At 40.6% G+C, this 20,476-nt stretch overlaps 1 protein-coding gene across 3 annotated transcripts in view; it reads right to left on the reverse strand.

Annotated features, from left to right (window-relative positions):
* Positions 1 to 20,476, reverse strand: part of LOC126236167 (activating signal cointegrator 1 complex subunit 2) — a 174,710-nt gene that overhangs the window by 78,714 nt on the left and 75,520 nt on the right. For all 3 annotated transcript variants that reach the window (XM_049945262.1, XM_049945261.1, XM_049945263.1), the window contains exon 8: positions 8,584 to 8,739. In XM_049945262.1, the coding sequence (XP_049801219.1) occupies positions 8,584 to 8,739 (156 nt within the window). The remainder of the gene's footprint in view (positions 1 to 8,583; positions 8,740 to 20,476) is intronic.

A 20,476-nucleotide genomic window follows, 5' to 3' on the forward strand; every position in this document is an offset into this window, starting at 1 on the left:
AAGGGACCCATTGCACCAGTCTCCAAGGACGAGGTTGCCGAAGCATTACAGAAAATGAAAAATGGAAAGGCAATGGGGACAAATGGTCTTCCTGCAGACTTGTGGAAATCAAAACACTGGGATTGAGCTGACAGTTTGATGGATTACTTTAATAAGGTCATTGAAGAGGAAACGATTCCAGCTGACTGAACATGTAGCACAACAGTTCCAATTTGGAAGCAGAAGGGAAGTCCAGCTGAATGTAACAACTACTGCCTAATATGCCTTCTGTCACACACCACGGAAGTATTCGAGCGCATCATCGATAAAAGGATCTAACAAATTATCAGTCTCTCCATCAATCAATGAGGTCTCGTGAAGGGCTGTGGAACATGCAGCTCGCCCGCTTATCGAAAAGCACCGCGAGAAGTCGAAATATCTACACTTTGCCTTTCTCGATCTCGAAAAAATCTTCAGCGAAAATCTTCAGCAGTTAGACTGGGATGAGGTGTACAAGGAACCCAATGCTAATTTAAAATATAGCTATTTCATGATACACTTGTGAGAGAATTTGAAAACTGTTTCCCCAAGAAAGTAGTTAAATCTAATTATAAGAAACCATGCAAGAAACCTTGGCTTATTAAAGGAATAAAAATATCTTGCAACCACAAAAGGGAACTGTATCTAACAACAAGAAAGAGTAATGACCCAGAAACAGCCAAATATTATAAAAACTACTGTGCTACATTAAGAAAGGTTATTAAAAAGTCCAGAAGCATGTGCATCATGTCTGAGATTAATACAAAATCAAAACAATTTGGAATATTATTACAAGGGAGACAGGGCAACCAGGAGTTCAGGATGACGACATTACCATCAAACCGAATGGCAACCTGACAAACAACAAGCCGAAGTTGAAAACATTTTGAATAATAATTTTTTTTATATTGTAGAGAAAATAGGATCTAAATGTTCATTAGAAGAAGCAAGGCAGTTAATGGAAGAGGCCTCACCCACACCATTTGATACAATTGAAATTCCACCCACCTCTCCTTCTGAAATTAGGAAGATAATAAACTCTCTCAAGAATAAAAGCTCACATGGAATTGATGGCATTTCCAGCAGGGTAATAAAAGCTTGTTCCCAAAAGATAAGTGGGATTCTTAGCCACATATGTAATAGCTCGCTGAAGCACGGTATTTTCCCAGATAGACTGAAGTATGCCATTGTTAAACCACTATATAAAAAAGGGGATACGTCTGATGTCAACAACTACCGCTCAATCTCTCTTCTGACTGCCTTAACCAAAATTCTTGAAAAAGTAATGTATTGTAGATTAGCTTCACACCTTTGTAAAAACAAAGTTTTAACAAAATGTCAGTTTGGTTTCCAGAAAGATTTTTCAACAGAAAATGCTATATATACTTCCACTAATGAAATATTAAATGCTCTGGGTAACCGGAAGTCACCCGTCGGGATTTTTTATGATCTCTCAAAGGCCTTTGATTGTGTAAATCATGGAATACTTCTAGATAAGCTCAAGTACTGTGGTATGAATGGGACAGCGCTCAAATGGTTTAAATCATACCTAACTGGAAAAGTGCAGAAAGTTGAAATAAGTGGTTCACATAATATGCAAAAAACTGGTGACTTCTCAAATTGGGGAACAATCATGATTGGGGTGCCACAAGGTTCGGTCTTGGGTCCTCTGCTGTTCTTAATATATATTAATGACTTGCCATTCTATATTCACAAAGATGCAAAGCTGGTACTTTTTGCCAATGATACAAATATAGCTATCACACCCAACACACAAGAATTAACTGGTGAAATTGTAAATAATGTTTTTCAGAAAATCATTAAGTGGTTCTCTGCAAATGGGCTCTCATTAAACTTTGACAAAACACAGTACATACAGTTCCACACAGTAAATGGAATGACACCATTAGTAAATATAGGCTTCGATCAGAAATCGGTAGCTAAGGTAGAATATTTAAAATTTCTATGTGTATGCAATGATGAGGGGTTGAACTGGAAAAAACGCACTGAAGATCTGCTGAAACATTTGAGTTCAGCTACTTTCGCTATTAGGGTCATTGCAAATTTTGGTGATATACAGGATGATTCAAAAAGAATACCACAACTTTAGGAATTTAAAACTCTGCAACGACAAAAGGCAGAGCTAAGCACTATCTGTCGGCGAATTAAGGGAGCTATAAAGTTTCATTTAGTTGTACATTTGTTCGCTTGAGGCGCTGTTGACTAGGCGTCAGAGTCAATTGATGCTAAGATGGCAACCGCTCAACAGAAAGCTTTTTGTGTTATTGAGTACGGCAGAAGTGAATCGACGACAGTTGTTCAACGTGCATTTCGAACGAAGTATGGTGTTAAACCTCCTGATAGGTGGTGTATTTAACATTGGTATAAACAGTTTACAGAGAATGGGTGTTTGTGCAAAGGGAAAAGTTCTGGACGGCCGAGAACGAGTGATGAAAATGTAGCACGCATCCAGCAAGCATTTGTTCGCAGCCCAGGAAAATCGACTCACAGAGCTAGCAGAGAGCTGCAAATTCCATAATCAACTGTATGGAGAGTCCTACGAAAAAGGTTAGTTATGAAACCTGAACGTCAACTACCCGAGGCGATGGATCGGCCGCCAGGCAGCCCGTGACAGTGCACTTCATCACTGGCCTCCAAGAAGCCCTGATCTTACCCCCTGCGATTTTTTCTTATGGGGGTATGTTAAGGATATGGTGTTTCGGCCACCTCTCCCAGCCACCATTGATGATTTGAAACGAGAAATAACAGCAGCTATCCAAACTGTTACGCCTGATATGCTACAGAGAGTGTGGAACGAGTTGGAGTATCGGGTTGATATTGCTCGTGTGTCTGGAGGGGGCCATATTGAACATCTCTGAACTTGTTTTTGAGTGAAAAAAAACCTTCTTAAATACTCTTTGTAATGATGTATAACAGAAGGTTATATTATGTTTCTTTCATTAAATACACATTTTTAAAGTTGTGGTATTCTTTTTGAATCACCCTGTACATCTCAGTGAATTAGCTTACAACACCTATTTTCATTTTCTGCTTTCGTATGTCATCATATTCTGGGTAACTCCTCATTGAGTGAAAGTGTGTTCATTGCACAAAAGCGTGTAATCAGAATAATTGCTGGAGCTCATCCAAGATGATCCTGCAGACACTTATTTAAAGAGCTAGAGATCTTCACTGTAGCCTCAAAATATATATATTCTCTTACGAAATTTGTTATTAACAATCTGAACAAATTCAAAAGTAATAGCAGTGTACATGGCTACAACACTAGGAGAAAGGATGATCTTCACTAATCAAGGTTAAATCTAACTTTGGCTCAGAAGGGGGTAAATTATGCTGCCACAAAAGTCTTTGGTCACTTACCTAATAATATCAAATGTCTGACAGATAGCCATATAGCATTTAAAAGGAAATTAAAAGAATTTCTTAATGGCAACTCCTCCTACTCATTAGATGAATTTTTGGATATAGTACGGTATAGTACCGTCACTAGAAACCTGCAGAAAACCTCACTCTGGACGTTACTGTATGCTGATGATGTGCTACTGACCAGTGAAGATAAGAATGATCTACAACTTCAAGTCCAAGCCTGGAATGACTGCCTTGCAGATGTAGGACTATGGCTCAATGTGTTGAAAACAATTACCTTTTCACAGATTTAAATGATTCTGCAACCATCAGAATCAATGGTGTCGACCTCCCAACAACAAGGACTTGTTAAGTGCCTGGGCTCAACAATTGCTGCTGATGGAAATCTCAGTGCAGAAATCTTCAACCACCTTAGCACCATGTGGCTCAAATGGCGTTCCATTAATGGAGTACTATGTGACAAGAAAATTCCAAACAGGCTCAAATCAAATCAAAAGTATACTTATCGGTAACACTGGCCTCCAACAAAGGAAGTAGAGCAACAACTTGCTGTTATGGAGATGTAAATGCTTTGGTGGACATCGAGATTAACACTGCATTACCATGCCACAAATAATAAAGTTCGCAGGCTATACAGTGTTGCACCAATAGTAGACTAAATGAGAGAAAGCCGCCTACGTTGGTATGGGCATATCCTTAGAGCAAATGAGACAAGTGGCAAAGACTAGCTTCAACCTAAATGTAAATAGGAAACGGCGAGCAGGATGACCAAGGCAGCGATGGCTTGACACCCTGAATGAAGACCTCAAGATCACAGGCCTTCACCCTGATCAGGCACAAGATCGCAAGAAGTGGCAACAACGAGCCAAAACAGTGGACCCCACCAGCATGTGGGACAAATGTTAAGGAGGAGGAGGAGGAGGAGGAGGAGGAGGAGGAGGAGGAAGAAGAAGAAGACTGTTGACTAGATGCTAACATTTTGCAACATGTACAAAATATTAACCATTGAGACTTATTTTCACATGTAAAAATTATTTCATTTACTCCTTACTGCATTACTTTTGCAATAGTTTAATCAAATTTATGATTATGGCAAACTTTATCATTTTGATAACGATATTTCTACTATCCCCCCCATGAACCATGGACCTTGCCGTTGCTGGGGAGGCTTGCGTGCGTCAGCGATACAGATAGCCGTACCGTAGGTACAACCACAACGGAGGGGTATCTGTTGAGAGGCCAGACAAACGTGTGGTTCCTGAAGAGGGGCAGCAGCCTTTTCAGTAGTTGCAAGGGCAACAGTCTGGATGATTAACTGATCTGGCCTTGTAAGAATAACCAAAACGGCCTTGCTGTGCTGGTACTGCGAACGGCTGAAAGAAAGGGGAAACTACGGCCGTAATTTTTCCCGAGGGCATGCAGCTTTACTGTATGATTAAATGATGATGGCGTCCTCTTGGGTAAAATAGTCCCCCATTCGGATCTCCGGGCGGGGACTACTCAAGAGGATGTCGTTATTAGGAGAAAGAAAACTGGCGTTCTACGAATCAGAGCGTGGAATGTCAGATCCCTTAATCGGGCAGGTAGGTTAGAAAATTTAAAAAGGGAAATGGATAGGTTCAAGTTAGATATAGTGGGAATTAGTGAAGTTCGGTGGCAGGAGGAACAAGACTTCTGGTCAGGTGACTACAGGGTTATAAACACAAAATCAAATAGGGGTAATGCAGGAGTAGGTTTAATAATGAATAGGAAAATAGGAATGCGGGTAAACTACTACAAACAGCATAGTGAACGCATTATTGTGGCCAAGATAGATACGAAGCCCACACCTACTACAGTAGTGCAAGTTTATATGCCAACTAGCTCTGCAGATGATGAAGAAATTGAAGAAATGTATGATGAAATGAAAGAAATTATTCAGATAGTGAAGGGAGACGAAAATTTAATAGTCACGGGTGACTGGAATTCGAGTGTAGGAAAAGTGAGAGAAGGAAACGTAGTAGGCGAATGTGGATTGGGGCTAAGAAATGAAAGAGGAAGCCGCCTCGTAGAATTTTGCACAGAGCACAACTTAATCATAGCTAACACTTGGTTCAAGAATCATGAAAGAAGGTTGTATACATGGAAGAACCCTGGAGATACTAAAAGGTATCAGATAGATTATATAATGGTAAGACAGATATTTAGGAACCAGGTTTTAAATTGTAAGACATTTCCAGGGGCAGATGTGGACTCTGACCATAATCTATTGGTTATTACCTGTAGATTAAAACTGAAGAAACTGCAAAAAGGTGGGAATTTAAGGAGATGGGACCTGGATAAACTGAAAGAACCAGAGGCTGTACAGAGTTTCAGGGAGAGCATAAGGGAACAATTGACAGGAATGGGGGAAAGAAATACAGTAGAAGAAGAATGGGTAGCTTTGAGGGATGAAGTAGTGAAGGCAGCAGAGGATCAAGTAGGTAAAAAGACGAGGGCTAGTAGAAATCCTTGGGTAACAGAAGAAATATTGAATTTAATTGATGAAAGGAGAAAATATAAAAATACAGTAAATGAAGCAGGCAAAAAGGAATACAAACGTCTCAAAAATGAGATCGACAGGAAGTCCAAAATGGCTAAGCAGGGATGGCTAGAGCAGATCTCACTAGGGGTAAGATAGATACTGCCTACAGGAAAATTAAAGACACCTTTGGAGATAAGAGAACCACTTGTATGAACATCAAGAGCTCAGATGGAAACCCAGTTCTAAGCAAAGAAGGGAAAGCAGAAAGGTGGAAGGAGTATATAGAGGGTCTATACAAGGGCGATGTACTTGAGGACAATATTATGGAAATGGAAGAGGATGTAGATGAAGATGAAATGGGAGATACGATACTGCGTGAAGAGTTTGACAGAGCACTGAAAGACCTGAGTCGAAACAAGGCCCCAGGAGTAGACAACATTCCACTGGAACTACTGACGGCCTTGGGAGAGCCAGTCCTGACAAAACTCTACCATCTGGTGAGCAAGATGTATGAAACAGGAGAAATACCCTCAGACTTCAAGAAGAATATAGTAATTCCGATCCCAAACGAAGCAGGTGTTGACAGATGTGAAAATTACCGAACAATCAGTTTAATAAGCCAAAGCTGCAAAATACTAACACGAATTCTTTACAGACGAATGGAAAAACTAGTAGAAGCCGACCTCGAGGAAGATTAGTTTGGATTCCGTAGAAATACTGGAACACTTGAGGCAATACTGACCCTACGACTTACCTTAGAAGAAAGATTAAGGAAAGGCAAACGTACGTTTCTAGCATTTGTAGACTTAGAGAAAGCTTTTGACAATGTTGACTGGAATACTCTCTTTCAAATTCTAAAGGTGGCAGGGGTAAAATACAGGGAGCGAAAGGCTATTTACAGTTTGTACAGAAACCAGATGGCAGTTATAAGAGTCGAGGGACATGAAAGGGAAGCAGTGGTTGGGAAGGGAGTAAGACAGGGTGGTAGCCTCTCCCCGATGTTATTCAATCTGTATATTGAGCCAGCAGTAAAGGAAACAAAAGAAAAATTGGGAGTAGGTATTATAATCCATACAGAAGTAATAAAAACTTTGAGGTTCGCCGATGACATTGTAATTCTGTCAGAGATAGCAAAGGACTTGGAAGAGCAGCTGAATGGAATGGACAGTGTCTTGAAGGGAGGATATAAGATGAACATCAACAAAAGCAAAACGAGGATAATGGAATGTAGTCGAATTAAGTCGGGTGATGCTGAGGGAATTAGATTAGGAAATGAGACACTTAAAGTAGTAAAGGAGTTTTGCTATTTGGGGAGCAATATAACTGATGATGGTCGAAGTAGAGAGGATATAAAATGTAGACTGGCAATGGCAAGGAAAGTGTTTCTGAACAAGATAAATTAGTTAACATCGAGTATAGATTTAAGTGTAAGGAAGTTGTTTCTGAAAGTATTTGTATGGAGTGTAGCCATGTATGGAAGTGAAACATGGACGATAAATAGTTTGGACAAGAAGAGAATAGAATCTTTCGAAATGTGGAGCTACAGAAGAATGCTGAAGATTAGAAGGGTAGATCACATAACTAATGAGGAAGTATTGAATAGGATTGGGGAGAAGAGAAGTTTGTGGCACAACTTGACCAGAAGAAGGGATCGGTTGGTAGGACATTTTCTGAGGCATCAAGGGATCACCAATTTAGTATTGGAGGGCAGCGTGGAGGGTAAAAATCGTAGAGGGAGACCAAGAGATGAATACACTAAGCAGATTCAGAAGGATGTAGGTTGCAGTAGGTACTGGGAGATGAAGCAGCTTGCACAGCATAGAGTAGCATGGACAGCTGCATCAAACCAGTGTCAGGATTGAAGACCACAACAACAACAACAACAACAACAACAACAACAACAACAATTTCTACTATGACATTTGTTGGTAACAAGATGGGGATCACTACTGGAAATGTTCTTGTCAGAAGTAACTCTGGGCCAAGTATTTCTTTGACATAATCCACATACTGCCATCTGTACATACTTAGCTGAGTCCTATTTAGAATGACAGAACTGGAGAGTTTTTGTGTATGAAATTTGAACACTGGACCCTTTCTTATCTACGTACAATCACATGCACTGTATTTCTTTAAAAATTCTCTGATCATTTTTCCAGCTACTTTTCTTCTTATTCTTTTCATTATTGTTTACTGGACTGGCCACTTTTGTTAAGAAAGTGCTTGACCATTTATTAAGATATAATAACAAACTCAAATGAATTTTCAGATGCAGAAAACTCAATCAAGACAAATCAAAACGCCCTTTCAACATACTACACACAGGTACACTTCTAGCTGCTGTGTCTTTATGTAATGTCAAGTGATATGATGATACTTCATTTAAGTTTATTTATTACTTATTTATAACAGTCCACATTTATGAGACAATTGCAAGACTATCTCTCCTTCATTTTTATTCTGTAAAAAACTCATTTAAATGTTAATTTGAAATGGATGTTGGAAAATTAGCAACTTTTGGTGAAAGCTACTGTCAGTCTAAACAATATTTTCACTTTCTGTGAGAGGCACAAATACATGTTTATAATATTTTGAATATTCAAAACTTCCAATGCAAATGAGAAATTGCTAATTCATGCTTAAAAAAAGATTAAAATTATTCCATCAAAGGATACATATCAGGACATATCTGCATCAAAATGTCTATGTCTGCATCTACTTTGAAAGTAGAATGATAATCTCTCATGAAAATCTTCTCTGAAGCAGCATCAGTTAATACAGAAATATATTCTTCCAATTTTTTCTTTGTAACCTCTTCTGAATGTAATTCTCTGTAAAATAGTTTCAATTTTAATTCATCAGAATACCGCAAATTTGATAATGACAATATTATATGCTTACACACAAAATTTCACAATGTCCTCTGCACCAACACTCTTAATGTTCTACTCCACAAGAACGAATGGAATGGCATAAACATCTGTAAACCTTTAGCCTCCTCTCTAAAACATACGATATTCACTAAAATTATCGCCAATGATATAGCAAGCTGTTTTAAGAACAGTTGATGACTATGACAATGATAATGATGAGGTGGAGGAGTTGTTTAGCTAAGAGTTTAACATTTAAGACATTTATGTTAACACAATGACTACAAAGCTTTCAGTAACAATGAATGAGCACAGGTAGGTTGCACACGTTGAAAACCTATACACTCTGCAAGACATAGGCTGAAACACAGTAAAAGTAAATTGTCTACCCTTCCAACACACAAAAAGAAGTGGGTCCTCTCTTTTGGTATCAGCACTTTACTATTTTGTTGCTGACACTTTTTCTGTCTAATGTGTTCTTAGCTTTCCTCAGCTGTCAAAAACTGTTGACAGTAATCTTTCTAATGCTGTGCCCCCCTCCCCTCTGTCATCTCTACTTCCCAGATCACTGCCACTTCTTTCATTTTGGTAAGTCCTTCATATTCCTACCTTATCCCTTTGTTGTCCGATTACTATGTGGTTTACTTGTGATTTCTTTTCATTATATCCTGTAAATCCACTCAACACACAGAACCTTTTTACTGAATATTCTCCTATTTATGGTTATATTTACTACCCACCACATTATTCTTCCACATTTCATAAGCTATTATTATATACACTGTGTGTACTATAAACTGATCAGCCAAGAGTCTGAAAGAGAAAATTTACAATGATGTGTGTCACCAATTTTAACTTCTTACAGTCAGACATGGATTTCTGGAATATAAAAGTCATTCAAAAACAGTGCTGCTTAGTGAGCATTGAGAGACACCTGGTGACAACTGCCAAGGGAGACAGGAAAACACAAATGAATCAGAGAACAGGTTGGTGTGGAAGACATAGTTATAACCATAACCAAAATGACATTAATATACAAATGAAAGTGATTTTCACACATACATATTCAAAATTAGAAATAATAAGCTTCATACATTGAAACATTATTTTGAAATAAAGGAGACAATGCACCAAAAGGCAGAAGCGCTGCATCATTGATAGGTACATAAACAAAAGAGCTTGGTTAGCTTTCAGAATGCACTTCCTTTTTATGGCTGTAGGTAAAACATGCACACAAACACACTCCACTGTACACACCCGACCCTCTACATGTCGACTGAGCACAAGATAGGGAGACAGGTAGGTGCGTGCGTGCGTGCATGTGCACGCGCCCATGTTTTTCCTGCAGTTGGAAAAAGCAAGCGCATTCCAAAAGCTAGCCAACCTCTGTATCTTCTATTTGTGCACCTGTCGATGATGCAGTGTTTCTGTCTTTTGGTGAGTCATCTCCTTTATTTCTAAATAATCCATAATACTCAACTAGAACTTTCCATACTTTTTAAACATTCTTCGATGGAGTAAAAGCAGTGACACTGTAAATATGAATTTAAAGATTCTCCAAAGGTTTTGACTTCAATATTTTCTTTTGTTTTGGGGTATTTGTTATAAACCACTTTGACACAGGGATGTGTTGATTTGAATCGTCTGTAAGTTTTTGTTTTGTCTGGTAAATGATCACAAGTCGACTGTTTCACCTACGACATTTATTTTAAACATATAACAGTTTCCGTAATGTAGATAGATGGTAAGGAAAAATACCTGAGTCTTAAACAGAGCTTTAAATTAGTCTCCAAGTTTGAATCAAAACATAATTCTAATCGTTCTTTTCTGAAGCCTGAATGTACTGATAGCTGCTTTAGTGTTTCCTATATTTAAGGTGAGAATGAAAGGAGGTCCGATATGCACTTTTCACTGTTTTCTCACTACAGTACAGTTTTAGTGAGCGAAGAAGGTAGCAGGTCTGACTCAGTTTTGTATTACAATATGCCATATGCTTATTCCATTTTACATTATGCTGCAGCCATAACCGTAAGAATTTGGTTTCTGTGCTGTTATCCAACGAGTGAGTAGTTGCTAATAGAGAGAACTGGATGTACATATCCTTGTCCAGATCACTGTGAAGGTCTAGTGCAACAGTTTTTTTACTATTTATTAAAGACTGTTTGTTCTGTGCCTGGTTGTTATGTAACAGTATTTCCTGACTGCTATCATTCTTCTTATTTTTCTCTTTTAATAGAACTGTGGTTTCATCTGAAAATATGATTTTTTTTATCCACATTTAAGCTTAGTCTTCAATGTTTTAAAAAACAAAAAACAAAAGCGGCCTCATTATTGATCCTTAGAGGGTCATCGTATTCGATTTGTCTGTGGACAACAGTGCACGGTACCAATATGTTCCAAAAAGGTGCATGCAAAAATCTGATTTTTCAGGGGGTCATACCTCAGGTTCTACTGTACACAGAGATGTCAAGTGTTTTGGATCTCCCTTGGCCTAGAAACCATTTGTATACCTATACTACAGCAAAGGCACATTATAAAAGCAATATTTATTCATGGGCAGTTCCTGAGAAAATTCCGAAAAACCATGACTTTTGGGCACAAAAAGTACTAATTGTGTGGATTGCCAGTTCCATAATTTCTACTCACGACCAAATGTCTAAATTTTTACCATATGTTCTTAAGATGAGGTTCCGAGGCAACTTCGAAACTTTTTCAATGTCATTATCTGTTGCTGAGATAAAAAGGTCCAATGTTACCATACATATGCATGTAAAATAAGGATGTAATAACCAGTATGAGGTATAATTTTAGTTTTAAATAACACAGTGAGAGGTTCTACTTTCATTGCAAGAATTCAGAGATCACCAAACTATGATTTAGTCAGCATTTTTTCACTAATAAAACTTTGACACACTGTGTCTTTACGAGGTGCATTCAAGTTCTAAGGCCTCCAATTTTTTTTCTAATTAACTACTCACCCAAAATCGATGAAACTGGCGTTACTTCTCGACGTAATCGCCCTGCAGACGTAAACATTTTTCACAACGCTGACGCCATGATTCCATGGCAGCGGCGAAGGCTTCTTTAGGAGTCTGTTTTGACCACTGGAAAATCACTGAGGCAATAGCAGCACGGCTGGTGAATGTGCGGCCACGGAGAGTGTCTTTCATTGTTGGAAAAAGCCAAAAGTCACTAGGAGCCAGGTCAGGTGAGTAGGGAGCATGAGGAATCACTTCAAAGTTGTTATCATGAAGAAGCTGTTGCGTGACGTTAGCTCGATGTGCGGGTGCGTTGTCTTGGTGAAACAGCACACGCGCAGCCCTTCCCGGACGTTTTTGTTGCAGTGCAGGAAGGAATTTGTTCTTCAAAACATTTTCATAGGATGCACCTGTTACCGTAGTGCCCTTTGGAACGCAATGGGTAAGGTTTACGCCCTCGCTGTCCCAGAACATGGACACCATCATCTTTCAGCACTGGCGGTTACCCGAAATTTTTTTGGTGGCGGTGAATCTGTGTGCTTCCATTGAGCTGACTGGCGCTTTGTTTCTAGATTGAAAAATGGCATCCACGTCTCATCCATTGTCACAACCGATGAAAAGAAAGTCCCATTCATGCTGTCATTGCGCGTCAACATTGCTTGGCAACATGCCACACGGGCAGCCATGTGGTCGTCCATCAGCATTCGTGGCACCCACCTGGATGACACTTTTCACATTTTCAGGTCGTCATGGAGGATTGTGTGCACAGAACCCACAGAAATGCCAACTCTGGAGGCGATCTGTTCAACAGTCATTCGGCGATCCCCCAAAACAATTCTCTCCACTTTCTCGATCATGTCGTCAGACCGGCTTGTGTGAGCCCGAGGTTGTTTCGGTTTGTTGTCACACGATGTTCTGCCTTCATTAAACTGTCGCACCCATGAACGCTCTTTCGACACATCCATAACTCCATCACCACATGACTCTTTCAACTGTCGATGAATTTCAATTGGTTTCACACCACGCAAATTCAGAAAACGAATGATTGTACGCTGTTCAAGTAAGGAAAACGTGGCCATTTTAAGTATTTAAAACAGTTCTCATTTTCACCGCTGGCGGTAAAATGCCATCTGCCGTACGGTGCTGCCATCTCTGGGACGTATTGACAATGATCGCGGCCTCATTTTAAAACAATGCACATGTTTCTATCTCTTTCCAGTCCGGAGAAAAAAAATCGGAGGCCTTAGAACTTGAATGCACCTCGTATAATGGGCACCTCAAGGCTATACAAACATGCCCAATGTGGCAATGCAGGTTTTAGCACGCTTGGAAAGAACTTAAAATGACAGTAAAAAATTATGTAAAACTGAAAAGACTGCAAATTCAGTAAAATATTTCTAATGACATTTTTACTCTTTTAAGACACTTATACTTAAAAAATTAATAAAAACAACTAACTTTAAAAAATTAAAATTTTTCTTAAGAAACTAGAAATAAGCCAGGCATTTTTGATTTTGATGGGCAAAGTATCCAGAACAGAAGTAAAGCCAACAATTTTGTGTTTACTTTGCATTATATGTACTCATTTGTTGTTTATAGGTGTGAAAGTCTATAAATGTGTTGAAATATTCTAATAAACTGTCAAAACTTTACTGACCTGTGGAATTCATTTTATATAATCAGCACACCCTGCTGTAGCAAGGAAAAAAAGGGAACCATTGAAAAAATGATCCTCTCAGAGCGAAGTTGAATAAGTTCCTTTTTGAAAGATTCTGGCAAGAAAATGGGGAACCAGCTGCCTCAATCCTCATTCTGCCTTTCTCACCAAACATTTTGCAACCCGAACACATTCATAGTTTGTAAAATAATTACAGCATTGTTTAAGTTTTGGGAAATGGCCTCTTTCTGCAGCTGTTCTGCAAACATTATTGCAAGTTCCTTTAGTATGGTTTCCTTATAGTTTTGGGAAATGGTCTTCTTCTGCAGAAGTTTTCTACATTATTGCAAATTCCTTTTGTATGGTTTTCTTACAGTGTTAACGAATTTTATTAAAACCCTTTCATCTCCAGGTGTCTTTTCTTTTTTGTACTCCGGACAGTCCAGTCAACTGGTGCTCAAAACAGCCGTTTATGTAACAAAAACGTGGAAACTTTTTTCTCAATGGGTCTATACATTTTTTGGGTGTGCTGAATCCAAATTTCATGTCTGCTGCCTTGTAGGTGGTCAGCTGCATATCAAAAAATGCAAAGAAACCTCAAAATTTTCACACATTTTCAAGTATTTTTGTATCATTTTCCAAAGATGACCACTCCCAGCAAAATTAAAGTAGACAAAATTTCCTGCAAAACCCCCTGGTTTGATTCTATGGTGAGCGGTATTGGTGCTAGAGCATGCTGAAATGCAAAGACTACTTCTTTCTGTTAAGGAATGCAGGATGAAACAGACAAGTATCTTTTACGTCGTGCAGCGACAAATTCCACCTGTGTCATATGTCACTACATCGGGCGCCTGGTGGATGTGATATCAAACACCATACAGAATTCTGCCCCCCATGAACCATGGACCTTGCTGTGGGTGGGGAGGCTTGCGTGCCTCAGTGATACAGATAGCTGTACCGTAGCTGGAACCACAACGGACAGTTATCTGTTGAGAGGCCAGACAGATGTGTGGTTCCTGAAGAAGGGCAGCAGCCTTTTCAGTAGTTGCATGGGCAACAGTCTTGATGATTGACTGATCTGGCCTTGCAACATTAACCAAAACGACCTTGCTGTGCTGGTACTGCGAATGACTGAAAGCAAGGGGAAACAACAGCTGTAATTTTTCCCTAGGGCATGCAACTTTACTGTGTTGTTAAATGATGATGGCATCCTCTTGGCTAAAATATACTGGAAGTAAAATTTCTGGAGGTAAAATAGTCCCCATTCGGATCTCCGGGCAGGGACTACTCAGAAGGACGTCGTTATCAGGAGAAACAAAACTGGAATTCTATGGATCGGAGTGTGGAATGTCAGATCTCTTAATCGAGTAGGTAGGTTAGAAAATTTAAAAAAGGAAATGGATAGGTTGAAGTTAGATATAGTGGAAACTAGTGAGGTTCAGTGGCAGGAGAAACAAGACTTTTGGTCAGGCGAATACAGGGTTATAAATACACTCCTGGAAATGGAAAAAAGAACACATTGACACCGGTGTGTCAGACCCACCATACTTGCTCCGGACACTGCGAGAGGGCTGTACAAGCAATGATCAACGCACGGCACAGCGGACACACCAGGAACCGCGGTGTTGGCCGTCGAATGGCGCTAGCTGCGCAGCATTTGTGCACCGCCGCCGTCAGTGTCAGCCAGTTTGCCGTGGCATACGGAGCTCCATCGCAGTCTTTAACACTGGTAGCATGCCGCGACAGCGTGGACGTGAACAGTATGTGCAGTTGACGGACTTTGAGCGAGGGCATATAGTGGGCATGCGGGAAGCCGGGTGGACGTACCGCCAAAGTGCTCAACACGTGGGGCGTGAGGTCTCCACAGTACATCGATGTTGTCGCCAGTGGTCGGCGGAAGGTGCACGTACCCGTCGACCTGGGACCGGACCGCAGCGACGCACGGATGCACGCCAAGACCGTAGGATCCTACGCAGTGCCGTAGGGGACCGCACCGCCACTTCCCAGCAAATTAGGGACACTGTTGCTCCTGGGGTATCGGCGAGGACCATTCGCAACCGTCTCCATGTAGCTGGGCTACGGTCCCGCACACCGTTAGGCCGTCTTCCGCTCACGCCCCAACATCGTGCAGCCCGCCTCCAGTGGTGTCGCGACAGGCGTGAATGGAGGGACGAATGGAGACGTGTCGTCTTCAGCGATGAGAGTCGCTTCTGCCTTGGTGCCAATGATGGTCGTATGCGTGTTTGGCGCCGTGCAGGTGAGCGCCACAATCAGGACTGCATACGACCGAGGCACACAGGGCCAACACCCGGCAACATGGTGTGGGGAGCGATCTCCTACACTGGCCGTACACCACTGGTGATCGTCGAGGGGACACTGAATAGTGCACGGTACATCCAAACCGTCATTGAACCCATCGTTCTACCATTCCTAGACCGGCAAGGGAACTTGCTGTTCCAACAGGACAATGCACGTCCGCATGTATCCCGTGCCACCCAACGTGCTCTAGAAGGTGTAAGTCAACTACCCTGGCCAGCAAGATCTCCGGATCTGTCCCCCATTGAGCATGTTTGGGACTGGATGAAGCGTCGTCTCACGCGGTCTGCACGTCCAGCACGAACGCTGGTCCAACTGAGGCGCCAGGTGGAAATGGCAGGGCAAGCCGTTCCACAGGACTACATCCAGCATCTCTACGATCGTCTCCATGGGAGAATAGCAGCCTGCATTGCTGCGAAAGGTGGATATACACTGTACTAGTGCCGACATTGTGCATGCTCTGTTGCCTGTGTCTATGTGCCTGTGGTTCTGTCAGTGTGATCATGTGATGTATCTGACCCCAGGAATGTGTCAATAAAGTTTCCCCTTCCTGGGACAATGAATTCACGGTGTTCTTATTTCAATTTCCAGGAGTGTACAAAATCAAACAGGGATAATGCAGGAGTAGGTTTAATAATGAATAAAACAATAGGAGCGTGAGTAAGCTACTACGAACAGCATAGTGAATGCATGAATGCATTATTTTAGCCAAGATAGACACGAAGCCCACACCTACCACAGTAGTACAAGTTTATATACCAACTAGCTCTGCAGATGAAGAGATTGAAGGAATGTATGATGACATAAAAGAAATTATTCAGATAGTGAAGGGAGATGAAAATTTAATAGTCATGGGAAACTGGAATTCGATAGTAGGAAAAGGAAGAGGAGGAAAAGTAGTAGGTGAGTAAGGACTGGGGGTAAGGAATGAAAATGGAAGCCGTTTAGTAGAATTTTGCACAGAGCATAACTTAATCATAGATAACACTTGGTTTAAGAATCATGAAAGAAGGTTGTATGCGGGGAGAAGAGGCCTGGAGACACTAAGATTTCAGATAGATTATACAGGGTGATTCAAAAAGAATACCACAACTTTAGGAATTTAAAACTCTGCAACGACAAAAGGCAGAGCTAAGCACTATCTGTCGGCGAATTAAGGGAGCTATAAAGTTTCATTTAGTTGTACATTTGTTCGCTTGAGGCGCTGTTGACTAGGCGTCAGCGTCAGTTGATGCTGAGATGGCGACCGCTCAATAGAAAGCTTTTTGTGTTATTGCGTACAGCAGAAGTGAATCGACGACAGTTGTTCAGCGTGCATTTCGAACGAAGTATGGTGTTAAACCTCCTGATAGGTGGTGTATTAAACGTTGGTATAAACAGTTTACAGAGGATGGGTGTTTGTGCAAAGGGAAAAGTTCTGGACGGCCGAGAACGAGTGATGAAAATGTAGCACGCATCCAGCAAGCATTTGTTCGCAGCCCAGGAAAATCGACTCGCAGAGCTAGCAGAGAGCTGCAAATTCCATAATCAACTGTATGGAGAGTCCTACGAAAAAGGTTAGTTATGAAACCGTATCGTCTGAAATTGGTTCAAGCACTGTCTGCAGCTGATAAGATTAAAAGAATCGATTTCTGTGATTTTATCCTTGCTCAAATGGAAACAGATGAATCTTTCGTTTCAAAGATTGTGTTTAGTGATGAAGCAACTTTCCACACTAACGGGAAAGTCAACCGTCACAATGTCTGTATATGGGGCACTGAGAATCCGCGGGAAAAAACTCAGTATGAACGTGACTCGCCTAAGGTGAACGTTTTCTGTGCCATTTCAGCCAATAAAGTTTTTGGTCCCTTTTTCTTCGCAGGTGCTACTGTAACTGGACTACAGTATCTGGAGATGTTAGAGAATCGGCTGTTCCCTCAGCTTGAACAAGCAGCACAACAATTCATATTTCAGCAGGATGGAGCGCCACCACATTGGCACTTATCTGTCCGTAACTACCTGAACGTCAACTACCCGAGGCGATGGATCGGCCGCCAGGCAGCCCGTGACAGAGCACTGGCCTCCAAGAAGCCCTGATCTTACCCCCTGCGATTTTTTCTTATGGGGGTATGTTAAGGATATGGTGTTTCGGCCACCTCTCCCAGCCACCATTGATGATTTGAAACGAGAAATAACAGCAGCTATCCAAACTGTTACGCCTGATATGCTACAGAGAGTGTGGAACGAGTTGGAGTATCGGGTAGATACTGCTCAAGTGTCTGGAGGGGGCCATATTGAACATCTCTGAACTTGTTTTTGAGTGAAAAAAAATCTTTTTAAATACTCTTTGTAATGATGTATAACAGAAGGTTATATTATGTTTCTTTCATTAAATACACATTTTTAAAGTTGTGGTATTCTTTTTGAATCACCCTGTATAATGGTAAGACAGAGATTTAGGAACCAAGTTTTAAACTGTAAGACATTTCGAGGGGCAGATGTGGACTCTGACCACAATCTATTGGTTATGAACTGTGGATTAAAACTGAAGAAACTGCAAAAAGGTGGGAATTTGAGGAGATGGGACCTGGATAAACTGGACGAACCAGAAATTGTAGAGAGTTTCAGAGAGAGGCAAGAATGGGGGAAGGAAATTCAGTGGAGGAAGAATGGGTGGCTTTGACAGAGGAAATAGTGAAGGCAGCAGAGGATCAAGCATGTAAAAGGACGAAAGCTATTAGAAATCCTTGGGTAACAGAAGAGATATTGAATTTAATTGATGAAAGGAGAAAATATAAAAATGCAGTAAATGAAGCGGGCAAAAAGGAATCCAAACTTCTCAAAAATGAGATCAACAGAAAGTGAAAAATGGCTAAGCAGGGACGGCTAGAGGACAAATGTAAGGATGTAGAAGCATGTATCACTAGGGGTAAGATAGATGCTGCCTACAGGAAAATTAAAGAGACTTTTGGAGAAAAGAGAACAACCTGTATGAATATCAAGAGCTCAGATGGAAAACCAATCTTAAGCAAAGAAGGGAAAGCAGAAAGGTGGAAGGAGGATATAGGTCTATACAAAGACGAAGTCATCGAGGGAAAATTATGGAAATGGAAGAGGACATGGATGAAGATGAAATGGGAGATATGATACTGAAAGACCTAAGTCAAAACAAGGCCCCAGGAGCAGACAACATTCCATTAGAATTACTGATAGCCTTTGGAGAGCCCTGACAAAACTCTTTCATCTGGTGAGCCAGGTGTATGAGACAGGCGAAATACCCTCAGACATCAAGAAGAATATAATAATTCCAGTCTCATAGAAAGCAGGTCCTGACAGGTGCGGAAATTACTGAACTATCAGTTTAATAAGTCACGGTTGTAAAATACTAACACAAATTCTTTACAGGTGAATGGAAAAACTGGTAGAAGCCGACCTCAGGCAAGATCAGTTTGTATTCCATAGAAATTTTGGAATACATGAGGCAATACTGACCATATGAATTATCTTAGAAGATAGATTCAGGAAAGGCAATTCTACAGTTATAGCATTTGTAGACTGAGAGAAATCTTTTGACAGTGTTGACTGTAATACTCTCTTTCAAATTCTGAAGATGGTAGGGGTAAAATACAGGGAGTGAAAGACTATTTACAATTTGTACAGAAACCAGATGGCAGTTATAAGAGTCGAGGGGCATGAAAGGGAAGCAGTGGTTGGGAAGGGAGTGAGACAGGGTTGTAGTCTATCCCCGATGTTATTCAATCTGTATACTGAGCAGGCAGTAAGGGAAACAAAAGAAAAATTTGGAGTAGGCATTAAAATCCATGGAGAAGAAATGAAAACTTTGAGGTTCACCAATGACGCTGTAATTCTGTCAGAGACAGCAAAGGACTTGGAAGGACAGTTGAACGGAATGGACAGGGTCTCGAAAGGAGGATATAAGATGAACATCAACAAAAGCAAAATGAGGATAATGGAATATAGTCAAATTAAATTCGGTGATGCAGAGGGAATTAGATTAGTAAATGAGACATTTAAAATATTAAATGAGTTTTGCTGTTTGGGAAGGAAATAACTGATGATGGTCGAAGTAGAGAGGATATAAAATGTGGACTGGCAATGGCAACGAAACTGTTTCTGAAGAAGAGAATTTTTTTAACATCGAGAATAGATTTAAGTGTAAGGAAGTCTTTTCTGAAAGTATTTTTATGGAGTGTAGCCATGTATGGAACTCAATCATGGATGATAAATAGTTTCGATAAAAAGAGAATAGAAGCTTTCAAGATGTGGAGCTACAGAAGAATGCTGAAGCGTAGATGGGTAGATCACGTAACTTATGAGAAGGTACTGAACAGAAGTGGGGAGAAGAGGAATTTGTGGCACAACTTGACTAGACGAAGGGATCGGTTGGTAGGACATGTTCTGAGGCATCGAGGGATCACCAATTTAGTACTGGAGGGTAGTGGGGAGGGTAAAAATCGCAGAGAGAGACCAAGTGATGAATACACTACACAGATTTAGAAGGATGTAGGTTGCAGAAGTTACTTGGAGATGAAGAAGCTCACACAGGATAGAGTAGCATGGAGCGCATCAAACCAATCTCTGTACTGGAGCCCATGACACAACAACATAGAATTCTGTCAATTTGTTCTGCAGTGCATGGGAGATGACACTACATTTTTCCAATGTTTGCTCTTTACCAGCAAAGTAATGTTAATGAACCATGGTGATGTAAATTTATGTAACATGCACTACAGGGCAGCTAGCAATC

The sequence above is a fragment of the Schistocerca nitens genome, chromosome 2, assembly GCF_023898315.1.
Source record: "Schistocerca nitens isolate TAMUIC-IGC-003100 chromosome 2, iqSchNite1.1, whole genome shotgun sequence".
Classification (NCBI taxonomy): Eukaryota; Metazoa; Arthropoda; class Insecta; order Orthoptera; family Acrididae; genus Schistocerca; species Schistocerca nitens.